Here is a 23,547-nt window from a genome sequence, read left to right on the forward strand (position 1 = left end):
TATGCAATGTTATATAATGTTCTTGTTAAGATTTATTTTTAGTAAGAAGCCTTCAAGATCCACAAAACAACCAGTTTTCCAGTTTGTGTGGGTCACCATTCCTATTACAGCTAAAGTCTGTTTTACTTACATGTGACTAATGATCAAGTGTGCAGACAGATAAACAGAACTTATAAATTATGAAAAATGTTTTCTGTTATACGTCATACTGAACTGAACTGTTACCACATGCTGATGAAGGTAGCAAAGATATGTGATCATAAAAGATGTGTTAATTACAGCTAGTTTCATCTGTCGTTACGCCTTTGAGCGATATATTATTACTCCCCTAGTTAGCTCAGACTGAAGTGCCCTTCACAGTTCACAGACTGCACCTCATTTACAGTAACCATGTGCAGCATGTGCTCCCTATATATAAATCTCACGAGGGGTATTCAAGTTTTTATTTAGGTTTTATTTTCAGTTTGCCCTTTTACATTCTGTTTAATTTTCATTAGTTTTAGTTTTAATTTAGTTTACTGGGTCCCACTTTATATTAGGTGACTTTAACTACTATTTAGTAACATTAAACTATGTGCAATCAAATATACTTATTGTGTAACTACATGATCTTCTGCAAAATTCTCAGAAGATTCAAATTTGTTGCTAGTTTAGGGTAAATTTGACAGTGTAACTACAAATGTCATTAAATGCTCCATGAAAAAATGGAAAATCTACTAGCCTACATCACCCTGCATTACTGGAAATGGAAACAAAATATAGAGCTACGGAGATAGACCTCAACACTTGGTGCACAATACACTATGAAGGTGGCAATCAGTGGGTCATTTTGAGTAGAAAATGAACTTAAATGTGCACAAAACAAAAAGTTACCAAACGTAACAACAAAATTAACAATAAAAATTGTGTAAATATACTTACAAACAGTGAAACTAGCTCATTAATTAATCAAACCCAGTGCATTCTGGGAAAACCAACTTTAAAAAGTTAGGTCAAATGTACTTATTTTATTTACCAGTGAAATTGACTCAAATTAGCAAACACATATGAAAAGGTTTTCTAAATTAGTATTAATACATGTTAACAATTATAAATAATGTTTACCTAAAGGCTATCATGTTTGAATGTAGAATATATTTAATATTTTTAAGTTCAAGCTTAAACTTATTCACTTAATCTATTCTGCTGTATTTATTACACAGCAAAATATTTTTTTTTCAGTGCACATATTTTAAATGTAAGTACTTAAATATATACAGTACATAGGCTGTTGTGTAGTATATAATAAGTATCTTGTATCTAATGCTTAAGTACTTAGTAGTCAAAAACACCTAGTTTAGTTAGTTTTAACCTTGTTTAAGGATTTCAGTTCAACATTTTCAGTGTTTTTCAGTGTTTCAGTTTTAGATTTCTTGTGTGTGTATATATATATCATTTTATATTGAGTATTTTAGGGATGCCAAAGTTAATACTTAAGTAATATCTTGTAAATATGTTTAAAGGGGTCATGGCATACTCTTTTTTTATATATATATATATATATATATAATTTAATTATCTTCCCTAATGTCCATTTTTTATTTTTGTACCAAAGCAGTCATCATTTAGTCATACAGTATATAATAATTTTCCAACCTGTCTCTGGCCCTCTGTCTGAAACGCTCAGTTTTAAGCTGTCTGGCTCTTTAAGACTTAAATATAAACGTTCACTGTTGTGATTGGCTAACATCATGCAGCCTTTCCAATACAAACATGTTTAAAACTCAATCCGAAGAAAGTGAACAAATGCAACACAACATTATAAAACTACATGTCAGGGTTAACACATAACGTACATCCAATGCATTTCATTTGAATGTATCAAACTGTTCACTCAAGCACAGAATAAACTATCAAACAGTCATGACATTTAAAAAAACATAAATTAATGGAACTGGTTACTTACGTTTTTTTTGTCCAATAGTCCAATTTAAATGGTCCTATCTTGCAATAACAGTTATTTTGCAAAGCATAAATAGTACTGTTACTGGTTCACAAGCAATTCACACTGAAATCTTCTGAATACGCAAACTTAATACAATCCACGGTGATGTTGGGTGCTTCAACAGGCCAAGAGTTAAAACTTAATATTGTGTATATTAAAAGAGGCACAAGATGTTTTAAAATGTCAAAGCCGTGCACGTTTATTTAGAAAAAACATTTAAATCCAGCAGGCACATGAAGGTTTCCTGTGTATGTCCACTTTGGTTGAATTTCCCATGACAGGCCCATCTCCCTCCTCTTCACCTGTGTGAATGAGCACCAATGGGCAGGTCCAAGGTTGCAAATGAATTCCAAATTTCAAATGAGCCGATTCAACAGTATATAATATAAAATGTATAAATATATGAAAATAAGAGAACATGTTTTAATTTATTTGTATTTATTTTTTGTTTTTATTTTTATTATTTATTTATTTGATAGGGCAATACACAAATCTCACTGATGTAAATGTGCCAGATTTAGCCAAGATGGCTAATTTTGATCTGTTTTCCCTGGGCAGGTTGGTGTCAAAGGTCAAAAATGCATTTTACACACTATACATGATAAAAAAAATTACCATAATAATCAAAACCAAATCACCAAGACAAATACTAAAAACATTAGAATCAAAAGAGTATATAAGATCCCGAAGACAATACCACTAACATGGAACCTCATCTGTGATAGTGTCACAAAATTGGAAGGACCCAAGTGCAGATCATTTATATAAAAAAAAGAAAGCATACAAAAACAAAACTCTCTCGATGGAGAAATCAAAACAAACCAAAACTTGAAGAGGCTAAACTAACAGGTAAGTCAGACGGCAAACACGGACAATCCAGCCAGGGACAGGTGAAACCAATAAACTAATAATGAGGAGACAAGGAGGCGGGTTGTGACGCAAGACTGAGAGACACGTGGCAATACAGAAACTAAACAAAGCCACGTTCTCTCACAGACACAAACACCCGAATGACACGAGCGTATATCGCCAGTGACAAAGGCAACATGCACCTTTGCCAAACGACAGACAAGATGGGGACATTTGTGCAAGGGCTCGGCCACATATAAACAGGCACCAAGACCGAAGTAGCCAGTATAAAATGACAACGGATCGCGACCCGTATGCTCAGCGCAAAGCGAGTGCAATGCAGAGAGACAAACACAAACAGTTTAGACGAGTGCATGCCGCAAGGATGACTTAAGAATAATGCACTCGTGCCAATAACCAACAAGACAAGAGAATGCATGATGACGGCAAAAGGTCGAGCCATGCATTCTCACATAGACTGGACACAACACTAAACAGCAGTGTCAGAGCTCAGCCATAAAGACAACAAAAACTCAACGAAGTGGATGAATTCTTACAAGAGATGCATTGAAAATCTAACAGAGGAAAGCCTGAATGAAAACAAAGAAAAATGTCATTTGTCAGGATACTGGAAAACAAAACAGTTTTTTGTGTGTGTGTATGAAAGAGACAGGAGTGATCATGTCAGGAAGCATTGAGGAAAAAGGAAAAGCCTCAGGCAGGGAGAGATGAAGTGATTGATATGATGCTCTTGATAAAAGAGAGACTAGCAGAAAGGCAGAGGAGACGACGCAGGATTAGAAAGCTTGTGTACACTGACTTTATTCAATAGGGTTGTTTTCATTAGGCTTAGAGCAAGAGATCAATAGTCCAACACTCAGATTAGCAACTGTATTTGTGTAGACAAGCTACTGTAGACAAGCTACTGGTGCGTGATCAACAAATACATAAAAAAAGAAAAATAAGTTAATACATAATTACAATGGAGCTCTGCGCAGAAGAGTCAGAGCTGATATTAAAAAGGGGTTTGAGGAAGTAACAGCAGTTATTTAGCGCTCTTGAATGAGCAACTTAATGACTTTTGACTGTTAGTTTGATTGCATGTTTACTCTGGCTGTGTCTGAAAATTCTATAATTATTTACTCACACTCATGTTGTTCCAAACCCATATGATTTCTTGTTTTGTCATGGAACACAAAATATGTTCAAGCAGAATGTTCATGCTGATCTTTTCCATTATATGAAAGTGAATGTGAACGGATGTTGTTGGAAACAAGCACCAGAAAATAACCAGAAAAGCAGTGCATACACTTTGTGGACTATATTTAAGCCATACAATAGCTTTGTGTTTTGCTTTCAGTGAATAATGATTTCAATTTTAGTCTGTTCCTCACATAAACAAGTCGTACAGTCTACTTTTATGGTCATTTTTGAAGCTTGACAGAATATGTCCACATTTTCTTGAAATTGTATGAAAAGAGCCATGTGATCATCCTGCCTAACATCTGCTTTTGTGTTCCATGGAACATTTTGGAAGATCTTATAATTACACTTTTACACAAGCACTATACACTAATGAGCCAAAACATTATGACCACCTGCCACCTGCTCTGACCCCTGAAGATGTCCTGTGGTATCTGGGACAAAGACATTAGCAGGTGTGAGGTGGTGCCGCCGTGGATTGAATTGTCTTCATTGTCTTCCGCAAACCATTCCTGAACAATGTGTGCAGTGTGGCAGGGTGCATTTTCCTGCTAAAAGAGGCCACTGCCATCAAGGAATACCATTGACATGAAGGGGTGTACCTGGTCTTCAACAATGTTTAGGTAGGTGGCACGTGTCAAATTGACGTCCACATGAGTGGTCGGACATAGTTGCCCACAGCATTACTCTCCTTTGTCGTCTTCCCAGATTGCATTCTGGTACCATCACTTCCCCTAGTAAATGGTGCACACTTACACAGCCATCCACGTGATATAAAAGAAAACGTGACTCATCGGACAAGATGACCTTCTTTCACAGCTCCATGGGCCAGTTCTGATGCTCGTGTGCCCATTTTAGGCGCTTTCAATGGTGAACAAGGTCATCATGGGCACTCTGACCAGTCTGCGGCTAAGCAGCCCCATATGCAGCAGGGTGTGATGCACTGTGTGTTGTGACACATTCCTCTTGTAACCATCATTAACATTTTCTGTGACTTGTGCCACAGTAGACCTTCTTTCAGTTTGGACCAGACGGAATAGCCTTCGTTGCCCTCGTGCATCGATGAGCCTTGGTGCCAAACACCCTGTCGCAGGTTTGTGGTTTGTCCCTCCTCGGACCACTGTCGGTTGTACTCACCACTGCTGACCGGGAGAACCCCACAAGTATTGCCGTTTCAGAGATGCTCTGACCCAGTCATCTGGCCATAACAATTTGTCCCTTGTTGGTTGTTGTTGCTCAGGTCTTTACTCCTGCCCATTTCTCCTGCATTCAGCACGTTGACTACGATAACTGATTGATCGCTTACCATCTAATCTACCCGAACCTTGACATGTGGCCTTTTTAGGGGATGATCAATGATATTCGCTTCACCTGTTAGAGGTCATAATGTTTTGTCTCACCAGGGTAGATGTGATTCAAATAAAGAGGATTTTTATCATTGTATCAATTTGGTTTGATCAAGATCACACAATATTTGTACACGAAGACCTCTGAATGACTTCAGAGTCAAAATGTTCTTTAAAGATGCTGACTGGCAATTCTAATCAATAATAAATTGGAAAATTGTGATCTCTTAATTCTTAAATCAAATGGTGTGATCTCTTAATTCTTAAATCTATTTTGTATTTATTACAGCAATTAACCTAATTTATGTTTTCAGTACATAAAATGTGTTATTAATGTGTTCCTGGTTGTCAAGAATCAGTCAATAACACTGATTATTGACTTTAGTTCCTTTAATTGGTACAATTAGCAAAATCTCATAGCAACCTCACTTGCCTTGCTTCTAGCTCACCGAGGACTAGGGCTACTAATGATTTTCACAAAAGAGTGATAGTGCCCCATTAATAAAACCAGAAGGAAAATACCATTAAGCACTTGCAAGGGGTATCTACGTACTATAGGTTAATTAGACAATAACTAAAAAGGTTACAATATTTTGGCTTGAAGGATTGTGGAGGAAATGTAACATTAATATGCAGTACAACCATTATAGGATTAATTTGGCCTTCTTCAAGCAAGCGTGTTATCGTATGCTGCATAAATATTGGCATTTTTGGACTGCCCTTTTAATGTCTCGACAATAAGTTTCATTTAGTGTTGAGACATACGTTTGGAATTGATTGCCCTAATGATTTGGAATGTACAATTGATTTCATTTCGTACTCCCTGAAAATTTCCATGGTCTAAAATGAATACAGCCGAGTTCCCTTTAGTACTTTAATAAGGTTCCTATCTCAGTTGAAACAGCTGGATTCTGATGCTTCAAGCAACAAAGTTAAACTGATTTGGGAAGTAAAATATAATTTAAAGAGAGCCCAGGGGAACTGTATAATTGATTTTGTTTGGCAGTTTTAGAGTCGAATAACAAATTTACCATTTAGGCTGAGGAAAAGGTTTTACATCATTTTTAACCAACGAAAACAAAAACGTTAAACTTGTTGACACAACTTCCCTTAGTGAATAACCTGCAGTATATCCAGTTACTGAACTACTGAATCCAGCAAGCAATATAGTGGGTGTAAGGTAGGGTGAACAGATGGACTCTAAAAAAAAAAATGGATGATAAAAAAATAAATCATTTGGCACACTTCGGGGGGCATGGCTTAATGGGTAATGGTGTGTTTTGACATGTTGTGTAATAGTGCATAAATGAGTGTGACTCGATTTTGAATGCAGACTGGTGTGGCTTAAGTTCATGTTTTTGTTGAAGGTTATAACATTTTGAAAAAGAAAGGACATTAAAGAAACGTACCTGTTTCATCGTGACAGAAAAAGAATGAATAACAGTGATTTAAAATATTTATGCAATCTAGTCTCACAGAATCACATTACTATACCTATTTTTACGTGGCTCGTTGTACATATCGTCACAGTTTCTTGGTGAAATGAACACTAAAGGCTCTACAATGACAACTTTTATTTTGCTTTGCTGTTAATCAGTCCATTTCACACTGTTCCTCACAAAATGCTATCTTATGACATCTAAACACTTACCATAGCGCATGACTTGTAAGTCAATATATTTTAATGTTGCATTGCATATCTACATTTACAAGCTTGTTCAAGAGTGATTAAATTGTGCAGTCGCTAAAATGATAGACATTGCACTTGCAATTCAAAGGACAGGGGTACGAGTCCTGAAGAGCACGCAAGTCTGCATCAGTCGAAAGTGTCATCGACCCCGTTTCCAACTGTTATTACAATACGTCTCACATATACGAACACATGTGGTCCGGTGAGACACATCAATGTTTAGACCTGGTCACTTAAATGCATCTTCTGTTGTTCGAATTTGGAGAGGAGGGTCTTTGTTCATGACGACATACATCAATCACAATGTTACTGCATTATATTAAAACGCAAGACGCATGTCAGACAAGACAAAGAAAGCGTGAAAACTCTTGCATCACATTGACCATATACAAATGTTTTTTTGATCCGATCATAAAACCTATTAGACCCCATTTAGACCTGTATTTAGGGCTGACCACATGTAATTGGATCACCCAAAACGCATCATAATAGCAGGTGGAAACGGGGTCATAGAAGCACCACAAAATGACGTGGTTCATTCAGCAATTACGTTTTTTTCATCACACATTTGCTTTATATGATACTATTGGTTAGGTTTAGGCTTAAGGTTTAAGGTTTTAGGTAGGGGTGTATGTTTTGTTGATTTTAAAACTCGATAGAGCATTAACCTTAAAAACCTCATCTGAAAATGTTATGTAAAAAATATTAAAAACTTTAAGTGCCACTCAGTGGACATTTCACCTTTTTCGACATTAGACTCATGAGATATGTGTAAAGAACCACGCAATATTATTTTGCTAAAATGACACCACAATCACATCATTTTTGCAAGTATTTATAGATATCAAACTAAGCAAATGGCTCGTAAATTCGTTACTGCCCTGATTTTATCGGGACATCTGGTCACCCTAGCATCTAGAAACACAAATAAAACTCATAAGGCATCAAAATTCAAACCATTCTATTTGCACTTTATTTACAATGATTCAATATTCATTAATATTACAATCTTTATTCTACATTGTCACTATCTGCTTACAGTTTTGTAGCCTCATAAGTGAGTGCAGAGCATTGGCAAGCCTGGAAATACTGTTTTGTTTTTACCTACAAAAGGTGCTAAAATAAAATCATTTAAAAAAGAAGACAACATAATATAAATGAACATACAAAGTAAAAAACGATCCAGATTCGTTTTGTTAAAATTTCATATTTTGTCTACTGTTGTTTGTTTCCATTTTTCCTGTTGTCTGTCAGAGCATTGTCCTATTACAGTTGGCAACTCAATCCAAAAGAACGACATCCTTTGTAATGTAATGGCTGATGTGTTGTGTTCAGTAAGGTTTAATTAATAATCGTTTCCTGGCTCATACTCATCTCTGTTACAAAGGCATAAGGGTGAGTTCAGTTTGTACACATTGAATAGACTATGCAATCTCCTTTAATGCACTGTCGTTTAGCCGCTCCATGTAGTTTTGCAGTTCCTTGGATTCGCTTACCTCAACATCCTGACATACCCACTTAATGCCATCGTCAGGCTCCACCCCCAGCTTTTCCTTGACTGGGCTAACACTTTCCACTGGGATGGTAGTAAATGTAGTAAACTTTACACGTTTCCTTTTGGTTGTTGGCGAATCACCTTTGCTGTCCTTCCCAGTGCAGACTGTAGTGCTGTCGGCTCCTCTATGTACCTGGCCTTGAACGTTCTTCTGCAAAGATCCACCGTTCAGAAGGTGGCTACCTTCTTCTAGTCCTCCTAAGCCGGAGTCCATAATGGTAATGTGTTCATCGGTCTGTGGAGACAAACTTACGTGGCTCTCCAAAAGTTCTGCATCGTTTCCCAGCCACACCCAGTCATGGGCGTGATGCATGCTTTCCTGACCCTCGACTGACATCTCCTTGTGTCGGTACTTGAGTGTGTATGAGATGCAATTGATGAGGAAGACCAGAATGGCCAAGCAGAAGACACCTAACAAAGCATACATCCCGATTTCAAGATCTGTAAGTCCATGAGGTGTTTGAATCAAGTCATCCTCATCCACGTTGTGTCCTCGAGGGATATCCACTTGAGCAGGAATGTCTGAAAAATCAATGGGAATTTCAGGCATCTGGCTTCCACCATCTGACAGCTTTTCCCCACCTGGTCTTCTAATGATTGCCGTTTTGGTTGTAGTGGTGATTCGCCTCATGATCCCATCCTCCATGTCATAGTAATGGTTTTCCATTCCAGTCCTATCCGGCAGAGACGGGCTCTGTCTACGGTCACCTGGTCTAATGTCCATGTTCTCTCCAACCTGGCCGTAGTCACCGGCGCCTGGCCTCAAGGCACTTTCACTTCGACCAAACTTTACACGGATGTTGCAGTTTCCAGCAGCCAGGACGGTCCGCCTTTTAAACTTCTGACACACTTCAGATATGGTCATCTCAACATGCACCAGCAGACCTTGACCCTCGGCCCGTGCAGAAATGACCGGCCACCGGCCTCCTGCATCCTGTCGCACAGACACCACCTCCTCATCCAGAGATTTAACTGTCAGAAGAAAGTGTTCAGGGTTGTACAGGTCCAGAGGAGCCATGGAGCCATCACTGAACTGCAGCCATGCACTGATCAGCGCCTCCTACAGAGCACAAAGAGAACAACAGGAGACACTTATGACAGTTTCTGCCACAACAAAGGCTAGTCCACAAAAATGTAAATTAAAGAATATAGGTGAGGTGAAAAACTGAAATGTTTTATATAGAGCTGTCAAAATGAACACGTTAATGCATGTGATTAATTAAAAATGTTCAACAAGTTAATTTTTCTTGATCATGATTAACGCATTAACTGCAAATAAAGCATTAACCATTAAAATGATAGGGAAAGGAGCTATTAATGCAATTTGTTGCATAAAACAAGCCTAGAAGGGACTTGTGACAAAAATCAAGTATTTTTCAGCTTATGTAAGGTGCATTTTAATTACCACAATAGCATGTCATGTCTGAACTATCACCAAAACGCAGAGAGAGACATTTTTGTCAGCAAGCGTTTTTCATGTGGAGATCAAATTTGCACTTGACTCTGACGCCCTGACGCGAATCATGAATGTCGCTTCACAATTGCTGTAACAAAGTGGATAGCCACAGTCAGCCAGCTGAATAATATTGTGGAGGATGAGAGTTTAAGAGATGTAATGCTCATTGCAATGAAAATACAAACTATATAGTGACTAGTTCTTTCAATTTGTCATACTCCCAATTAGACTTTGGGAAATGTTTAATGTTAGTTGAATTGGTGATATCTTTATACTATTAAAAGCTTTGTTAGGAAAATGTTAATAAAGCATTATATTGTTACACGTTGTTTTGTTTTGTTTCCTAAGAAGGAAATAAATGCATTTGGACAGGAAAATAAGTATATTCAGAGTCAGATTTCAGCACTTTCAAAATCTATGATTAATTGCGATCAACAACAAAAAATGATTTGATTAATCGCAATTAAAAAATTGTATCGACTAAAAGCACTACTTTCAAAGAATTGCAATATTTTAGTTCCAGCTCATTGGTTATGCATTATTTCACCCAATAGTCATGTATGCTATGCATTTTCTTTCTGAATATTAGGGTACAAGCTATTAAAGCTTTGCTAATTAATTTGAACATCAACATTTGTTGTGTGCATTAGTTGACTCCAGCGTCCAAAATTATCACTTCCAAGCAACAAATTCAAGTAACATTTTATATGTTTTAGGGCTGTCAATCAATATACAATTGTAATCAAATTAATGACCTTAGATGGCAATTAATTAATATAATTAATTAATATATGTAGTTTTTTAACATGTTATGTTTAATATAATTAATCACATTGAATTAACACATTAGAACATTTTTAATTATACAAGTAACTAAGGCAGAGTTTCTCAGTGGCCAGTAACTTTAATAGTCACCACAACATTAGATTACATAGTTATAAAGGATACATTTATTTTTTAAATTATAATTATTTTTTTCATATAAAATAACGATAAATGTAAGCGCAGCGAAGATTAGCAGCTGTATATCATCACATCATGTCGATAATTCCTAGCCAATCGCATGTAAGCCATTGCTTTATAAGTCTGCTCACAATCTATCACATTGCTGTTTCAGTGTGCTAACATGGCAACCTCCACCACCCCACCACCACCAGTTGAGCCCCGTCCTGCACGGGGGTAGGCTCCTTGCCCCTGCCTCCTATCTCCGGCAGGATATGACGGTTCCGAGTACAACTCCCTCGGACCGCCAGACGAGGCCTACGCCAAAGAGATACATTACCTTTCTGTTTTAAAATCATCAAATAAATGGCATCTTAAACCTCACTGAAGCCTGCGTGTCTTCCTGATAGAAATACAGTTTCATGACCAGTAGGAAATATTTATGGCCAGTACATTTTCTCAATTCACTTGCCATTGGCTGGTGTGGCAAAACGTTAAAGCTGAATTGAGTGACTTTTTCTATGTTAAAATACGTTCTCCTCTCACAGCCTATTATTCAGAGACAACTTTAAGTAGGTTTAACTATAAGTAACTATTTGTAGGTTGATTTTATCAAAAACTGTAAACACTGTCTCTTTGGTGCTATAAAATTGCTCTGTTTGTTTTGGGCGGCCCGTCCAGCACGATACAACACCACTGACTGAACCAATGGCTTGAGTTTGGGTGGGACAAATTTTTTTTATTTTATTTTTTTTATAAACGGCAGATGGGGTAAAAAAGAAAGACCTTCAGTGTTTGAAAGAGTTGTATGAAAACATAATTTTTGCTCTAGTGATGCTAGTGGTACTTCAGCTTTTATTTTGGACCATAGTCGAGTCTCTTGTTCAACACTTAGTCATGTTACTTTTGAGGAGAATCTCAATGGAGATCAGTCACTTACTGTATGAAGTTTCTCATAATGCTGTCTATGTAGTACTGTAAGGATGCTGCCCATGTATGGAGCTGCTTTTGTAACCAGTAGACTATGAGTTTAAGGTGGAGCCCATATGTCACCACATGTGACTTTACTAATATACTTTGTATGACCCCATACAACTATCCTTTAATGTAGCCCATGAGATCAGAGTGGTCTCTACTCTACTTGGTAAGAAGTCAGATTAAAAGATATGAGATAACAGTCTCATTACAGATACGAGGATGCATGTAGGGATTTGAACACACAAGCATCTTAAGCTCTTCATTTACCAATACATCAATGCTTGCTGTCCGCAAATAACATGCTACAAATCCTTCTAACAGAAGGGGAAGCTCACAGAGCACTCTAATCATGCATTGAGATGGTAAATGAGGCAGAGTCATGATGATGTCTGTAATACCTTAAAAGCCTACTATGATTTCCAAATGGGTTGGGACAGCTACATTTATTTATGCAGTGTGTTTCTTTGGGATTTGCTATGATTCTGTGTTTTAAACAGATTCTTTGGTCATGTATCTGAATTATTTAGTTTTTTCCCCTCACCCATCTGATGGCCAGAATTCTTTAAAGTCTCTTTTGGGTTGTTGTAAAAAAAGTCGTAAAGAAAAAAATCAAGAATAGACATTGAAAGTACTGGTGTGGATTTGGGTAATTTAACAAAACATGGGGCCATTTTTTCCCATCATAAACATACAGTGTAAAGAATGTCTCAATCAATGAATAGCTAATACCAACTTTTAATAAGTGCTTGTAGTGACTGTGACATACATAATTCACCTTGTTGTTAAATGTAGTTCTATACATTGTTGGTGATAAATGCAGTACTTTGTTCTTAGCGTTTTTCCTCATAACTGTTCAGGGATCGTGGTCCCTTTAAATGTTCTGTATGGGTGATGACGTATGACGCTTGTCGGCGCCATTTGTTTTGCTGGTGTTTTTTCTTATAAAAAGAAACGACACACGTATTTGTGTGCTCAAAGTGCGAAGTTGTCTCTTGCAAGTTACTGCAATTTCCACATGCTAATACATTAATTTGTCTATTCAAATTTGTAACTTTATTTTATTTCTATTCTCGTTTTTGGTCCTGCTTCCACTTCAGTTTGGAACCAACTTATTCTTGCTATATAAGCAAATATGAATATTGAAAACAAAATATATAGATATACAGTATAAGCCAACATTTCGTCTTAATTCTCTCTCTCTCTATTTTTATATTTTAGTTGACATAATATTAAATAGACTTAATTCCACAGTTGGTGGAAGAAAGAAACAACACTGCTGGCATATAGCTTTCGTCTGATCCACCTGCCTTTTTCCATCGTCATTGTAGTTAACTGAGAAACCATAAAGTTGCTAAGGGGGAACTCTGAGTTTCAAATTAAGTTCTGCACGTGCATTAAAAATGCTACATTTGTCTGAAAGACCTGTACCGAACATTTTCGGTACGAATGCATGTACCGTTACGCTCCTATAAATGCCAATTTTAGCCACAGGAAGTGGGAAAAAACTTTCGAGTGAAATTAAGATGACATTTATTTGATGAATATAAAGACAGAAATCGAATGTCTCTCTTTGGCGTAATCTGGCGGTCCGAAGAAGTTGTACTCAGAAACGTCATATCCTGCCGGAGATAGGAAGCAGGGGTGAGGAGCCTACCTCATACAGGATGGGACTCAACTGGTGGTGGTAGTGGAGGTTGCCATGTTAGTGCACTGAAACAGCAATGTGATAGATTGTGAGCAGACTTATAAAGCATGTGATTGGCTAGGGGTTACCTAGCTAATGGTGTAATGATGTACACCTGCTAGTCTTCCCGCTAGAACTACGCTGCGCTTACATTTAGTGAAGTTTTAAGAAGTGAAAATAACATATACTGCATTAATTGCATTTTGTAAAAGCGTTAAACAGTCAAAAATTAATGCAGAATTTAACACATTAAATGTCCCCGCCCTAATTAAAATGCAACTGGAGATGGCAATTTCTTAGCACTTTAACACATCATGTATATTAAACAATGTTTAAAATCTTAAAAGCAAATCAGCAAGTAAAGAAGGTGACTACCACTCCTGGAGTCACAAGTTTGAATCCAGGGCATGCTGAGTGACTCCAGCTTGGTCTCCTGAGCAACCAAATTGGCCCGGTTGCTAGGAAGGGTAGTCACATGGGGTATCCTCCTTGTGGTCACTATAATGTGGTTCTCGCTCTCAGTGGGGCACGTGGTGAGTTGTGTGTGGATGCCGCTGAGAATAGCGTGAAGCCTCCACACACGCTATGTTTACGCGGTAACACGATCAACAAGCCACGTGATAAGATGCATGGATTGACGGTCTCAGACATGGAGGCAACTGAAACTTGACCAACTTGACCAACTTAAGTGCTTTGGAAATTGGGCATTCCAAATTGGGGAGAAGCCCTCCCAAAACAAAATTAATTTAAATATTACCTAGATTAGGCTAGAAATTAGATGAGGTAACTGTTTCACAGAATAACCCATGTACTGGTGCCATCAAATACTCCTAACTTTCAAGAAACATGAGTCATTTTTGCAAAGGTGAGAGTCAGCATTTTAATTGTCAACTTCGTTGCAAAACTACCGTAATTTCCGGACTATTGAGCGCACCTGAATATAAGCCGCACCCACTGATTTTTAAAAAAAATATTATTTTGAACATAAATAAGCCGCACCTGTCTATAAGCCGCAGGTGCCTACCGGTACATTGAAACAAATTAACTTTACACAGGCTTTAACGAAACACGGCTTGTAACAAAAATAAATAGGCTTTAACGAAACACGGTGTGGCAGCGGGGGCGTGGTCAAGCGCCCGTCCGGGAGAGAAAAGCGGTAAGCTTACATCTGAGCTAAATTATGTCTAACACCGGTGTCTAATTTCAGTAAGCATGGGGAGAGCGGCATAAAAAGGCAGCAGCCACAGAGCTGAGAGAGTGACACACGTCAGTCTAGTGTTGGCGCATAGAAGAATTGAGAAACTTTATAAAATTGATTGTAAACATTGCTGTGGCCATTAAAAGCCTTACCTGGAACGTCAAGTGCCCTGCTGAAAACTGTCACACTGGTGCCCGTGTGACAGTTTTCCCAAGAAGGACACGTGAAGCAGGGCACTTGAAACACACGGCTTGTAATAAAACATTTGCAGTAAACAGTAGCCTACCAAGAAAGTCATTGGTCACTATCTTCCTCGTCCTGTGCACTGAAACCACTGAAGTCATCTCCTTCGGTGTCGGAGTTGAATAGCCTCAGAATAGCCTCAGATTTAGTTGTCTTTTTGCACTGAGTCAATTCCTCACGCTGCTGTTTCCAACGTCTCCCGTGCAGCAGCTCTATTTCCTTTTCCAACAGCCAGATCAATCGCCTTCAACTTGAAAGCAGCATCATATGCGTTTCTCCATGTCTTTGCCATGGTGAGGGTGACAAAATGACTACCGTAATCAGAATGATGGAAGTTTGAGCGCGCTCGATTTAATCTAAACAGTAAACAAAAAAAGTTGTTTGACCTTAACCCGTTCGGCAATTTCATTGGTCTAATGAAAGCTTCACGCCGCCAAAAAACTGAGCACGTCACAGAAAGTTTTTTTTTTTTTTTATAAAATCTGAAAGCGGGAAAAAATCCATATATTAGCCGCGTCATTGTATAAGCCGCGAGGTTCAAAGCGTCGGAAAATGTTGCGGCTTATAGTCCGGAAATTACGGTAGTTATCATTTGACTAATATTGCTAAAATTAATTTTGTTATCTATTTCTTTCACATCACCTTTTCTATGTTGGCATTTTGTTTCTTCCTGTTTCAGTGGCAACTCAGCATATACATAAGGAGAAATATAATTTTCTTTGTGTCCTTTCTTTTAAATCATGCAACATCCTGCTAATTTGCTTTAAGCTCTCTGCCGCTTTGTGTGAAAAACACAGATCATACATTCCCTGAAATACACAAACACATGTCTTGCTTAATTGAAATAATTGAGCTTAAAGCACTGAGCTGCTGCTAAATTAAGGTGTGTCATATTGATTAAGACTGTAAATTACTCTACAAAATAATTATAGTCCAGGTACTACGGCACTGCACATTTACCACCAACTCAGAGTCCATTAGCAATGCCATAATTAACCATGACAGTGGTAACAATGAGCAACCGTATTTACCTTAGTCTCTGGGGTATACATCACACTTTGTCAAACAAATGGCCAATGAATAAAAAATGCTCTCTGAATAGGCTGTAATAGAAAAAGAGAATTGCATGCAAGTTTTTCAAAGGTGTCGTAATATGAATGGATTGCTATTAGATACACGGAAATGGTGCATTTACAAGAAAGGAGTTGCAGAGAAATGCACACCACAGGCTTCAAATGTTTTCTCAAAGTTTAAAGGTTGGTGTTTAATTAGTGCAATTCAAAAGCAATAAACATTTGGGATATGCAGTATATATATATATATATATATATATATATATATATATATATATATATACCACAGTTAGTTTCGGTCCTAAATCTGATTGGACGAGAGATGTTCCATGAGCACTGATGGTCTGACACCATCAGCACTCCGACACTTCACTGTGTATCACTCCGCTTGTGTTTGTGAGGTTCTAAACTAAAGTGTAAGAGCAGTGCAGATCTGTTAAGAGCTATCAAGCTCTCGACAAGAGCTTGTCAATTTTGTACATGTATTTTTTTTTTTACATTACATGTTAGCCAGTAGGTGGTAGTAAATGATTATTTTTTTATGTAATATGAGCCAGTTAAGTGATGTCAGCCGTCAGCTACCCACGCAGAGTCAGCGTTCGTGGATGGTTCACGCTCTCATTCCCCGTCACGCTCGTCTGCTCCGACCGAGCTCTGGAGCAAGGTTGCCAGTCCATCTTACGGAGGGCCCGCGATCTGTTTCGGGACTCACGAAGAAGATGAGTTGTCGATTGCATCATGTCTGATGCTGAGGACTCGGCTGGAATCCCACCCTCAGGTGTGGCAGCTCAGCAACTTGCCCAGGCCGCTGCGAGTGTCTGGCTGGAGTGTAACCCTCCACTCCCCCCGAACTCTCGCGGCTCAATGATTGGTTCCTGGGGCCAGAGCGCCACTCACGGCCACGCTCCGCCCCGTTCCTTTCTTCCCGGAGGTGTTTGATGAGCTCAGGCATTCGTGGCAGCCACCTTTCACTGACCGCACGCGGCCTGTGAGCTCCTCCGCTCTCACTACCCTCGATGGCGGGGTGGCAAGGGGCTATTCAGCAATTCCCCAAGTGGACCAAGCGGTTGCGGTGCACCTGTGCCTGCAAAGCACTGCCAGGAAGGATACGATAGAGCCTGTCCCTCCCATTACAGCCCCTACTTCATCATACCCAAAAAAGGTGGCGGGTTGCGGCCAATCTTGGACCTGCGAGTTCTGAACCGGGTGCTGCAAAGACTCTCATTCAAGATGCTAACGCAGAGACGCATTTTAGCGAGCGTCCAGCATCAGGATTGGTTCGCGGTGGTAGACCCGAAGGATGCACACTTCCATGTCTTGATTCTTCCTCGACACAGGCCCTTTCTCTGGGTTTGCCTCCGAGGGTCGGGCATACAGTACAAAGTCCTCCCCTTCAGCCTGTCCTTGTCTCCTCACACCTTCACGAAAGTCGCAGTGGCAGCCCTTGCCCCACTAAGGGAAGTGGGCGTCCGCATCCTCAACTATCTCAACGACTGGCTAATCCTAACTCACTCACGGGACATGTTGTGTGCACACAGAGACCTGGTGCTCAGGCACCTCAGCCATTTGGGGCTTCAGGTCAACTGGGAAATGAGCAAGCTCGCCTCGGTTCAGAGCATCTCTTTTCTCGGTATGGAGTTAGACTCTGTCTCGATGACAGTGCGCCTTAGCAATGAGCACGGCCAGTCGGTGCTGCACTGTCTGCATGCGATCAGAAAGAATATGCTGGTCCACTGAAATTCTTTCAGAGGCTCCTAGGGCATATGGCATCCTCAGCGACGGTCACGCCACTCGGGTTGCTGGATATGAGACCACTTCAGCACTGGCTACAGACCCGAGTTGAGAGATGAGCATAGCGTCACGGCACATACCTCATTCTTGTCACGCAGGCTTGTCGCCATCTATTTGGCCCCTGGTCAGACCCAGCATTCCTACGTCCAGGAGTTCTCATAGGCCAGGTTCACAGGCACGTCTTGGTTACAACAGATGCATTTCAGCATGGCTGAGGTGCCGTGTGCAACGGGCACTCGGTCGCCGGCCCTTGGATCGGCCCACGACTGCGTTGGCACATCAACTGCATCGAGTTGCTGGTGGTACTACTTGCCCTGAGGAGGCTACTGCCATTGATCCAGGGCAAGCATGTGTTGGTCTGAACAGACAACACAGCGATGATTGCGTACATCAACCGCCAAGGCAGTTTACGTTCTCTTCGAATGTCACAACTCGCCTGTCGTACCCTCAGGTGGTCCAACTGATCTGGAGTCGATTCGGCCAAGTACTGGTAGACCTGTTTGCTTCCCCAGAATCCACCCACTGCCCGCTTTGGTACTCTCTGACTGAGGCTTCCTTCGGCACAGATGCCCTGGCACACAGCTGGCTCCTGGGGCTATGCAAATTTGCGTTCCCCCAGTGAGCCTACTTGCACAGACGTTGTGCAAGGTCAGGGAGGATGAGGAGCAGATCCTCTTAGTGGCCCCTTACTGGCCCTCCCGAACTTGGTTCTCGGACCTCATGCTCCTCGCAACAGCCCCCCCACCCCCCCGGCGAATTCCCCTGAGGAAGGACCTTCTTTCTCAGGGACGGAGCACCATTTGGCACCTGCGACCGGACCTCTGGAATCTCCATGTCTGGGCCCTGGACAGGACATGGTAGAACTAAGTGGCCTTCCACCTGCAATGGTATACACAATCACTCAAGCCAGGGCCCCCTCGACGAGGCGCCTCTATGGCCTGAAGTGGCGTCTATTTGCTAAGTGGTGTTCTTCCTGAGGCGAAGACCCCCAGAGATGCGCATTAGGATCAGTGCTTTCCTTCCTGCAAGACAAGTTGGAGGGATGACTGTCCCCCTCCACCTTGAAAGTGTATGTGACCGCTATATCGGCATATCACGATGCAGTGGACGAAGTATTTAGGGAAGCACAATTTGATCATCAGGTTCCTGAAAGGCCTAGGATACTTGGATCGCACATAGAGCTTTAGAAGCTCCGAGCAGCTCTTCGTCTGCTTCAGTGGACAGCGGAATGGAAGCACTGTCTCCAAACAGAGTATCGCTCACTGGGTTATCGACGCCATCACTATGGCATACCATGCCTAGCATGTGCCGCCCCCTGCTGGCCTGCGAGCCCACTCTACCAGGGGTGTTGCGGCTTCTTGGGCGTTGTCCCGCGGCACCTCTCTAGCAAACATCTGTAGAGCTGAGGGCTGGGCAACACCTAACATCACCACGTTTTACCACCTCAGGGTTGAGCCAGTTTCGTTTGTGTTATCAGATGACACAAACAGGTAAGTGTACTGTTTGTGCATAGCGCCCTTCCCCTCCCTTGAGGTGAAGACATGTGCTCTTTCCCAGTTACATTCAAAAAGAGTGATCCCTGGACGTTCTTCCTCCTTAGCCCAGCTTAGGCTCACCGCCACCACAATACGCATGTCACACAGGGGTAAGTGCACCTAGGTAACCCTGTGTGATGTATTTTATGCGAAATAGTTTCCCCACTGGTAAACCGTGTCTTCCTTGGGCAGAGGGCCCTCTCTCCCTGATCACCGTGTTTGTAGTAACACTTACCCTCCTTGGTTAGCTCCTACATTGCACCGCTCCGCACAACGTGCTTCCGCTTTGACCCGGTAAGACCGTGTTTTGAATTCCACTTAGAACCCCCCTCGGGGCCGGATGTGGTCTCCGCGGTGTCCTCGTCTTTATAGAGACACCCCCCCAACATGGACCTTTTATGACGCCCAGCTAAACTATTTTGTTCCTTTTTCGCGAAGAACAGTAGAGAGAAGGCTATGGCTGGGCCAGCCAGTCTTTAAACTTAAGAGCATTTAGCCACTCCCTGAGGAGTAGGGGACCACTTCATGCCTGCCAGTGTGTTGGGGGTAGTTACGCGACAGCTTGCTGTGCTGGCTACGAGGCACACAGAGTTCTGCCCATCTCGCAAAGCCAGTCTGCATAACCCGGTTCAGCTCTTGTGGCGTTTTCCATTGGGACCCCTAGTGTCAACTCATCGACTCAACGTCGAGTTTGTGATAGATAGGGAACATCATGGTTACTGATGTAACCTCCGTTCCCTGATGGAGGGAACGAGACGTTGTGTCTCTCTTACCACAACACTGAACCAACCGCTGAAATGGCCAGGTCTTTGGCTCGGCTCCTCAGTGCGAAACCTGAGTGTGTGTTTCCAAGCGGCACTCCTTTTATACCCGTATGTGAGGAGAGTGGCATGCAAATCCCACACGCCAATTCTCATTGGCCTTTTCTCAAAGATCAGAGATCTCTGGGCTCCCAAGGGTTACCCCTAGTGTCAACTCATCGACATATTGTCTCATTCCCTCCATCATGGAACAGAGGTTACATCAGTAACCATGACGTTTTCCACTGAGAAAGCTGACAGCATCTCTGCTTGGGTGTGGCAACAGGTGATCACTCACGCTCTCTCTCTCTCTCTCTCAGACACACACACACACACACACACACACACACACACACACACACACACACACACACACATACACACATCCATCCATCCATCCATCCATCCTTGTTTATCCAATAACTTCTTAGAAACAGCACAAGCAGTGATACTATTTCTGAAGTGAAATTTCTGAGGCTTGGATGCATCATTTGGTTTGAACTAGCAACGGCAGATTCTGTTCCGCCGCGTAATAAAGTAGTTCCATGCACATTGCACAGATGTGTTTTTATGACCATACTCATTTTTAAAAATGTACTTGTTCATTACTCGCAATCGTGCTATATCCCTAAATCAGCACTGCTGTGATTACCTATGGCACTCGGCCTGAGGCCTGAGTTCAGAGCAGTGTTGATGTAAGGCCACATCGCACTCTTGCTTGTGTGATATTGCTTAAATATATATATATATATATATACTGTACATACATATACACACACACACACACACACACAGAATATTTTATATTCATTATTCAGTATTATTCTTAAAAGAAGGGTTTTGCAGTTGGAAATGACTGTGCTGTACCATATCAATTTTATTTATTCATAAGAAGAAAATCTGTGTTAGTAAATTAGTCTCAAAAGGTATTTGTACTCTTAAGCCACACTTAAACTTTATACTAGACCTTTTCTCAGAACTAAATTTTCTGAGTTATTTTTGCAATCGATTTTAACCAACTGGTCTCTAAGGAGTTTTTATGGATATATGAAGTCAGGTGTCCTAGCAGAGTAACCAAATGTTTAGTTCATTACATTGACTATGGACATCTTCCACAAGTGTTTGACAACCAAACATTTCCATATACTTTTGGACAAAACATGTACAGACCTACATAAATACATGATATTTTATGGTTTTTCACAATGAAATGACCTGTTTAGGATTGCTGAGCACTTCCTGTGTGGTTGCTGTGGCGCTGATGGCTCGGTTACTTCCTGTGCTGAGCTGCAGGCTGAGAGTCAGGCCACTGACTAATTGCAGGCCCAGTTCAGTGATGGTCACCCTGTCATCCACAACCCTCACTGTCTTCTCTGCCAGGATGGAATCAGACAGTGGGGACAGAACCTACAGGACAACATGCACATAAATTATTAGTTTTTATTCACTTTGGTACTATTTTCACATGTAAGACTCTAAACACTAATCTCTCAACAGATCATCATCATCATCATGTAGGGTGACTCCTGTTCACAGGAAACAGAGGTCTGTCCAGGGGTTGAATAGCTGACGGCAGAGGGGGGTGAAGATCACATGCTACGTGCCGTGGCGCATGCCCAACTTGCGACTCGAGTCTGGAGCGGTCTCATATGCATCAACCCTAGCAGTGCGGCTGAGTTTGCCATATGCCCCAGGAGCCTCTGGAACTGCTTTAGAGTAACTGCGGTGCCTACTTTGAATGACGAGAGACAATTCAGCACTGACTGCAGGTGCTTGTTTGTGAGGCGTGCTACCATTGAGAGCATCTCCATGCCGAGAAAAGTGATGCTCTGAAACGGGGAGAGCTTGCTCTTTTCCCAGTTGAGCTGAAGCTCTATACGGCTGAGGTGCCTGAGCACCTGGTCCCTTTGGGCTTATAGTGCCTCTCGAGAGTGAGTTAAGGTCAGCCAGTCATCGAGGTAGTTGAGTATGCGGATGCCCACTTCCCTTAGTGGGGCAAGGGCGGCCTCTGCGACCTTCGTGAAGATGCGAGGGGACAGGGACAGGCTGAAGGGTAGGACCTTGTACTGGTATGCTCGGCCCTTTAACGCAAACCTTAGAAAGGGTTGGTCTCGTGGCAGAATCGAGATGTGGAAGTACGCGTCCTTCAGGTCTACCGCTGCGAACCAATCTTGATGGCGGACGCATGTTAGAATGTGTTTTAGAGCCTGGTTGAGAACTCGGAGGTACAAGAGTGGGCTCAACCCACCTCCTTTTCTGGGTACGATGAAGTAAGGGCTGTAGAAACCCTTCCCCATCTCGGCCCCTGAACTGAGGAACCAGTCGTCTAGCCATGAGGGTTGAGGGGAGGACGGAGGTTTCCAGTCCAGCCCCATGCTCACGGCGGCCTGGGCAAGCATATCGGACATTTGGCTGTCAGCCCAGAAGGCGGTAGCCCAGTCGAGTCCTCCGCATCAGATGCTGCGATGTTCTCCGATGCATCGGCGATGTCATCATCCTGCTCCATGGCCAATCCCGTGGGAAGAAGGAGCAACGTGGGGGGCGGCTGGAGTGGCGTTTCCTTTGAAAAGGGAAAGCTGCAACCGCAAAGATGCCATGGTCAGGTTCTCGCAATACGTACGTGAACCATACACAAATGCTGCCTCGGTGTGATCACGACCCAGACACACAAGGCAGCGCCTATGGCCATCAGAAGTGGAGAGATATCTAACGCTTCCAGGAACAATGCAAAGGCGGAAGGGCATCTTGATAAAGACGTGTCTTGAGAAAGACGTTCAACGCCAATGCGTAACTCTTTTAGAGAAAGGATTGCTCTTTTAGAGGAGTTGTTTAAGCGCCCAGGGGCATGGACTGCACTGGCGTGCAGAGAACGGAGAAAGCCGTTGGCAATGCACCGTAGATCCAACAGGAAAGCCCTCTTAGAGGTGAGTGGATCAGAAGTGAGGTTTTTCAGCTTCAGAACACACATAACCGCTCGGCTCCGAAGAAAGAATCTGACTGAACAGAGGTACATCCCGCATTTTATACCAGTATGTCCGGGGGTGGGGCATGCAAATTCTGTTCGCCAAATTGGTATTGGCCTTTTTCATATTCAGAGGTATCCGAGGCTCCCGAAAGAAGCCCATTGTGTCACTACAATTGACACAATGTTGAGTGAGTGACAGAAGGGGAACTCACATGACGCAATCATGCAATTGGCCTTTTACACTGCAAAAATCCC

At 41.6% G+C, this 23,547-nt stretch overlaps 1 protein-coding gene across 1 annotated transcript in view; it reads right to left on the reverse strand.

The window, feature by feature from the left end:
• Window positions 1-8,116: 8,116 nt before the first annotated feature.
• si:dkeyp-14d3.1 (transmembrane protein 132C) overlaps window positions 8,117-23,547 on the reverse strand; it is a 402,929-nt gene continuing 387,498 nt past the window's right edge. Inside the window, exons 8-9 of the mRNA XM_052094014.1 lie at window positions 21,543-21,734; window positions 8,117-9,687 (exon numbers count right to left, since the gene is read on the reverse strand). Coding sequence (XP_051949974.1) covers window positions 8,497-9,687; window positions 21,543-21,734 — 1,383 coding nt within the window. The 3' untranslated portion in view covers window positions 8,117-8,496. The remainder of the gene's footprint in view (window positions 9,688-21,542; window positions 21,735-23,547) is intronic.

Source organism: Xyrauchen texanus, chromosome 27, assembly GCF_025860055.1.
Source record: "Xyrauchen texanus isolate HMW12.3.18 chromosome 27, RBS_HiC_50CHRs, whole genome shotgun sequence".
Lineage (NCBI taxonomy): Eukaryota > Metazoa > Chordata > Actinopteri > Cypriniformes > Catostomidae > Xyrauchen > Xyrauchen texanus.